The 2,917-nt window shown below is 44.5% G+C and overlaps 2 protein-coding genes across 3 annotated transcripts in view; one reads left to right on the plus strand and one right to left on the minus strand.

The window, feature by feature from the left end:
- CUNH1orf105 (chromosome unknown C1orf105 homolog) overlaps positions 1-211 on the minus strand; it is a 22,160-nt gene extending 21,949 nt beyond the window's left edge. The window contains 1 exon segment of the mRNA XM_024739841.1: positions 12-211. Within this exon segment, the coding sequence (XP_024595609.1) occupies positions 12-211 (200 nt within the window).
- PIGC (phosphatidylinositol glycan anchor biosynthesis class C) overlaps positions 1-2,386 on the plus strand; it is a 2,819-nt gene extending 433 nt beyond the window's left edge. Inside the window, exons 1-2 of one of the 2 annotated variants that reach the window (XM_024739850.1) lie at positions 83-196; positions 985-2,384. In XM_024739850.1, the coding sequence (XP_024595618.1) occupies positions 1,201-2,094 (894 nt within the window). In that variant the 5' untranslated portion in view covers positions 83-196; positions 985-1,200 and the 3' untranslated portion in view covers positions 2,095-2,384. Of the gene's footprint in view, positions 1-82; positions 197-984 lie in introns of those variants that run through there. The other variant, XM_024739849.1, reaches the window with a different exon arrangement.
- Positions 2,387-2,917: the final 531 nt, after the last annotated feature.

Here is a 2,917-nt window from a genome sequence, read left to right on the forward strand (position 1 = left end):
GCGGGCGTTGCCCTTTTCGGCGCCTCTGACACTCCAGCCCCCGCGGCGGCCGTGAGATCCCCGGGCTGGGTTCCCTGCTGCAGTGAGGGGGGCTCTCAGGGTGTCTGGCTTGTGATGCAAAACCTATCGTGCTCTCTGTGGAAGAAATTAGGTCGGGCAATAAGAATTTTCCTCGCAGACTTGCTGGATGAACTTGGTATTTCTGACTCATAGTTTTCCCAGTGTGAAAAGGGTATCATTATCTTTGATCCTCCCGAGTTTCGGCGTTAATAAGTAGGATGATAGCTCTTTAAAGGATGTTAAGCTCAGTTAACGGATTAAGAATCTTGAGTCCTTGGTTTTGGTTAAATAAACCATAAAGCTCATATCTTTCTGTATTGTGAGGTTTACTTTTGTCTTTAGACCGGTAACTTGTTTTTATTTTAAGTAACAGATGCCTTTGAGAGCCCAATAAAAGCTAGGAACCTAATCCTAGAAATTTGCATAAATTACAACTACAAGTATGCATTGACAGGGTTTTTGAACGGTCTGAAGCCCATCTATAGACCTCAAGGATATGTGAACTCCTGAGTTAAGAACTGGTTTAGAGGCACAGGCTTTGGGGCAGAATTTTCATTGAAATCTGGATCCACTATTTACCACTGTTAACTTGGGCTAAAGTTACCTAAGCACTTTTGAGTCTCAGCTTTTTTACTAGCTACAGTGAGGTTGATACTAATTTGCAAGGTTGTGGAGATTAACTGAAAGAAGCTACGTAACACTCTTAGCACATAGTGAGCACTCCATAAGTGATAGCTGACAAGGGATTATAATGTAAAATCTGAAATGAAATTTTAATATCCATAATTATAAGATGGCCACCGTGTGTATTCTGTTCAGACTGCTAATCAGCTTCTAATAAAGCAATAAGTTGGTTTGATTTTAACTCAGTCCTACCCTTGACCTGTCACAACTTTCATAGATTCATAGTCTCTCTTTTTCTAGGAACTTAGCTGTATTGTCCTGCCTCAGAGAACAAACTCATCTACTGTAGGCCTAGCCTGGGTTGCTGCCTTTGAAAGCAAGGGAAAGTCGGTACAATATCACCCACAGCTCAGCATGGAATTTCCAGAGAGGTTTTATTTCAAAACTATAAAGATTGAGAACCACATGGACTTCTGCAAGGGAGATTGAACTGGCCTGAGTTTGAGCGAAAGGATAATGTGTGCCCAGCCTGTAACTAACACCAAAGAGGCCAGATGGCAGAAGGTCTTGTATGAGCGACAGCCTTTTCCTGATAACTACGTGGATCAGAGTTTCCTGGAAGAGCTCCGGAAGAACATCTATGCCCGGAAATACCAATATTGGGCTGTGGTATTTGAGTCCAGTGTGGTGATACAGCAGCTGTGCAGTGTCTGTGTTTTTGTGGTTATCTGGTGGTATATGGATGAGGGTCTTCTGGCTCCCCATTGGCTTTTTGGGACCGGCCTGGCTTCTTCACTGATTGGCTATGTTTTGTTTGATCTCATTGATGGAGGTGAAGGACGGAAGAAGAGTGGGCGGACCCGGTGGGCTGACTTGAAGAGTGCCCTAGTCTTCATAACTTTCACATATGGCTTTTCGCCGGTGCTGAAGACTCTGACAGAGTCCGTCAGCACTGACACCATCTATGCCATGTCAGTCTTCATGCTGTTAGGCCACCTCATCTTCTTTGACTATGGTGCCAATGGTGCCATTGTATCCAGCACACTGTCCTTGAACATGGCCATCTTTGCTTCTGTCTGCCTTGCCTCACGCCTGCCCCGGTCCCTACATGCCTTCGTCATGGTGACATTTGCCATCCAGATTTTTGCCCTATGGCCCATGTTACAGAAGAAACTGAAGGCATGTACTCCCCACAGCTATGTGGGAGTCACACTGCTTTTTGCATTTTCAGCCTTGGGAGGCCTGCTGTCCATTAGTGCTGTGGGAGCCATACTCTTTGCCCTTCTGCTGGTTTCCATCTCATGTCTCTGCCCTTTCTACCTCATTCGCCTGCAGCTTTTTAAAGAAAACATTCATGGGCCTTGGGATGAGGCTGAAATCAAAGAAGACTTGTCAAGGTTCCTCAGCTGAGTTAGGGACCTCCATTCCGTTACTGAGACAAGCTGATAGACCAGCCTTCCAACTAGTAGGAGATTTGAAGGCAGAGTTCCATTCTGGAAGTGGCATAATGATGTGGGTGGGAGATCAGAAATCAAAAGAAAAAAATTACCCATAGGCTTGGGCAGTGAAGGTGCTTCTCCTTTCTGTTACTTTGTTGATGAAAAAGCTTCCTGGGGCCCTCTTGAATTATTGCCTCTCATTATTATTCTCTGTAACAAATGAAATGATGTGGTTTCTATTTATTAAAAAAGTAACATCCATCAAATTGTCTTATGATTTTTTCTGTGAGCAGAAGGCAGATAGAAGGGACATGAAGAGAGAATAAGAGAATGTGTGTGCATATAAAGTCACTGTAACCTTTTTCAGTGAACTAAATGCAGGCTCTGTTATTTATCTGCAGCTCAAATCCTAGAACCCTGGATGTGTCCAGTTTTGTGGCCTGAGATCACAGAATTGGTCACTTAACCTTGACTCACAGTTTCCACTTAGTTCTTAATGAAGCGTGGATGCAACTAGCTACAAGGGGCGTATGATGTGTCATAATACACTAGCAAAATGTTGGGGGACTTCAAAGAGGCTGGAGGTCAAATTAGCTGGAGTAATGAGGAAATACTTATTAGAGGAGATGGCACTTGAGCTTAGTCTTAGAGGTCAGGTGGGATTCAAGCAAGCAAAAGATGGTTTGGGGGCCAGGGTGGCAGAGACCTTTAGGAGCCAGGTCAACAATACGAGCAGCTGAAGCTGGCATGCTTTGTGGGACTAATGGCAGCTAGAACTATGGGGAGAGCATGCC

This window comes from Neophocaena asiaeorientalis, unplaced genomic scaffold (genome assembly GCF_003031525.2).
Source record: "Neophocaena asiaeorientalis asiaeorientalis breed wild unplaced genomic scaffold, Neophocaena_asiaeorientalis_V1.1 scaffold589, whole genome shotgun sequence".
Taxonomy (NCBI): domain Eukaryota; kingdom Metazoa; phylum Chordata; class Mammalia; order Artiodactyla; family Phocoenidae; genus Neophocaena; species Neophocaena asiaeorientalis.